The following is a 3,185-nucleotide window of genomic DNA, read 5'->3' as shown; positions in this document are numbered from 1 at the left end:
TAAATACAGCTTAACCTATATTTCTTCACCCATCTATATATACTGAGACTACATTCAAAGACTTTAACATCGAGATCGAGGTCTCACAGCAAACATGTCAAACGAAAGAAAAATGTGTCTTATTAAGGATCTCAAACCGTTCCGAGATGAATGGCGTCTCACTCTGAAACTGCTTCATTCCTGGAAACAAACCACCAGCTATGGAGGAGATACTCTTGAGTGCGTCCTGGTTGACCAAACTGTAAGATACATTTTCTTTGACAGAATATATATGCATATGTATATCGATTCTCATCTAATAGTTACTCATATTCTACTCTGTTTTCTTAAAAGGGTGCTAAAATCCAAGCATCATGCAAGAGATCTCAAATAACTCGTGTTCAACGTTACCTACGTGTTGGTGAATGGAAGGTCATTGACACCGTGAAAATAACTGGGGTAGGAGTGGGTCAATATCGACCTACGACGCAGCAGTACAAGATGACAATCATAGGAGACACATCAATAACCCCTTCTGATTATCGGAATGATAATCACTTCCTTAATCTGGCTAACTACGAGGAGATTGGTAATGGAAAGCTGAAACCCCATTTTCTAATTGGTATGTGTACATAACGATTTTTACTTTTTGTATATATATAGTTGTTAACTATTATAATGAAGTAAATCTTTATTTGTTATTGACACAGATATCATGGGACAGGTTACTGATCTTGGACCAGTAGCTATGGTCCAAGCTAAGGGAAATGACACAAAAAGAGTTCATTTCCGTTTGCGTGATACAAGGTAGTTTCAGTAATAGCTTTTAATAATTATTTTTACATTTTGTGTCCTAAGTTTCAATAAATTTCGGTATCTTCTCTCAGTGGTCATGAAGTGGCATGTTGCTTATGGGGAAAATATGCTGAGCAATTTGAATCGGTGGAAGAAGCTAATGATGAAAGTATTATATGCTTGATAAGGTTTGCAAAAATCAGCGAATACAGAGGTATACACTCCACATCTTATATGTACTTTTCCCAAAGTATTAATGAAAGATTTTCTGAATATTTTTATTTAATAAAATAGGAGAAAAACAAATAACCAATGCATTTGATGCTTCACTTGTGTTTCTCAATCCAACAATGGAGGAAGCTATCGATTTTAAACAGAAGTAAGTATGAAATATATATTGCTGATTTTGGCTCTATTAAAATTTTTCAACTTTGGCGTACTAATTATTGTTTTGATCAGGATGTTGAATGATCCTCTTCCCCTAGGTATTTTGGATCAAAGTAATGAAAAGAAGATAATCACAAGGGTTGCTCACGATTGGAATGAGGTAGACGTGAGATGTATTTCTGAGATTTTACAGAGTTTTGAGGTAATAATACTACGTTACGTATCTGGATGTTAATGTGGTCCTTATCATAAGAGTTTTAAATTTATATATTTATAACCATATAGGTTGACAGTTGCAAGATCATTTGTTCAATTGAAACAATTGACACAGACTGGGGTTGGTTCTATTTTGGGTGTAAGAGACACAATCTACGTCTTACTAGGATTGGTAGGAAATCTACTGGTAAGATGATTCAATCTGAAAAGCCACAATTTTATTGTGAAATGTGTCGTGGAGCCTGTTCAACTATCGAGCCAAAGTAAGTACAAAAATTAGTGTATTGCTTTTAAATTATAAAACAAATTTGCTGTAACTTGTGATATGTGAACTTTACAGGTTTAAGCTTCATTTGGTTGTGAAAGATGACTCTGAGACATGCATATTGATGCTTCTTGACACTGTAGCTAAAACAATTATTGGTAGCAAAGCTGTTGAACTTTGGGATGGTTCATTTGATGAGGTGATTTTACTTTAACAGTTTAACATATAGGCTAATATTTGAATGATCTTACCAGCCGAAATCTGTTTAATATTTGTAACAGATTGAAGACCCAGAAATCCTTCCTCAGCCTATTCGAGACTTGGTTGGAAAATCTTTTTGTTTCGGTCTAGCAATAAGCACTGACAATTTAAATGGATCAGAGACTTTTAAGGTTTCTGAGGTTTGGTCTGGAGAGTATATTCAGAGGATCGAATCAGTCTCAGAACCAGTTTCATTAATTGAGACCAATTCCTCAACTCTATCTGGTGGAGAGGTAAGTGGTTTTTCCATATTTGACTTGAGTTATGAATAGAGTACTCACGGGAATAACTTATATTGTTTTAATGTTTTAATTATTTTTTAGCTTCTTGCAATTGATCATATCAATGAGAACTCATCAGAAGATGTTTCCACCCCAAGTAACAAGCGTAAGGAAGATGAGTGTGATCAAATGGACATGACATCTACATCTAAGAAGTTATGCACTAATATCATAAAGGTGGAGAAGACAAAGACTGATTAGTGGAAGTTATGGCCACCTAATAAGGAGTTATTTTGCATAACTTTTATTTTATTGTTTTATGATCTTCTCTTTCGTTTTTTAAAATTTCGTGTTGGTTTTGTTACATTTGAAATTCCCTCATCTATTTATTCAATAAAGTTGGATTTTTATTCGACTCACGTCCAAAACAAATCTAGGTAGTTTGCCTATTATATACTTCAACTGATTTTCAAAATTGGTCATCAGAAAAAACTGATTTTATACATTCTATGTCTAACCAACAACTTAGCAACAACCATTCTAACAGATCTTCACTTCACGTTTAAGAATTAAGAAATGCCTTTCAAGAACTATTTTAATTCTTAAATAATTACAAAAAAACATAAGATACCTTTAATCATCGATAGCTTCCTGTGTATGTAGAATTTGTCCGACCATTCACCTGCAGGGGTATCAACTATATTAAGCCTGATCCGATGATGAATTTATATAAGAAGTTAATAATAATGACACTCAAACTAATAAACTAATTAATACAATATCTACTTACAAGATATTTGTTATGATTTTGTTACCATAAAATATAAATCTGTTCAATATTTCATAAACTTTGGGATTTCACCAAATCACATTAATAGTATAATACAAAACGATATCATAATCAATTAGGTTTAATTCTTTATTCTTAGTCATCTCTTTCTCAATAGTCATTACAGAGTAGAAGTCACAGTTGAGAACAATAGATTGGTTTTCATATATGAGAAGACAGTATGAAAAGAAAAAGAGAGCATTCCTGTGATGACAAGGAGAATGAACGACCA

General features: G+C 33.2%; 1 protein-coding gene across 1 annotated transcript; it reads left to right on the top strand.

Moving 5' to 3' along the window:
- The first annotated feature begins 694 nt into the window (after positions 1-694).
- LOC106331159 (replication protein A 70 kDa DNA-binding subunit C-like) lies at positions 695-2,385 on the top strand. Its single transcript, XM_013769488.1, has 8 exons — positions 695-786; positions 867-988; positions 1,069-1,153; positions 1,234-1,363; positions 1,447-1,640; positions 1,718-1,841; positions 1,924-2,136; positions 2,227-2,385. Exons 1-8 carry the CDS (start codon positions 695-697, stop codon positions 2,383-2,385), a joined length of 1,119 nt encoding a protein of 372 aa, XP_013624942.1.
- The last annotated feature ends 800 nt before the right edge of the window (positions 2,386-3,185 follow it).

Source organism: Brassica oleracea, chromosome C3 (assembly GCF_000695525.1).
Source record: "Brassica oleracea var. oleracea cultivar TO1000 chromosome C3, BOL, whole genome shotgun sequence".
NCBI classification, from domain to species: Eukaryota; Viridiplantae; Streptophyta; class Magnoliopsida; order Brassicales; family Brassicaceae; genus Brassica; species Brassica oleracea.
Note: the sequence above shows the minus strand (reverse complement) of the source record. Positions and strands in the feature narration are given on the sequence as shown.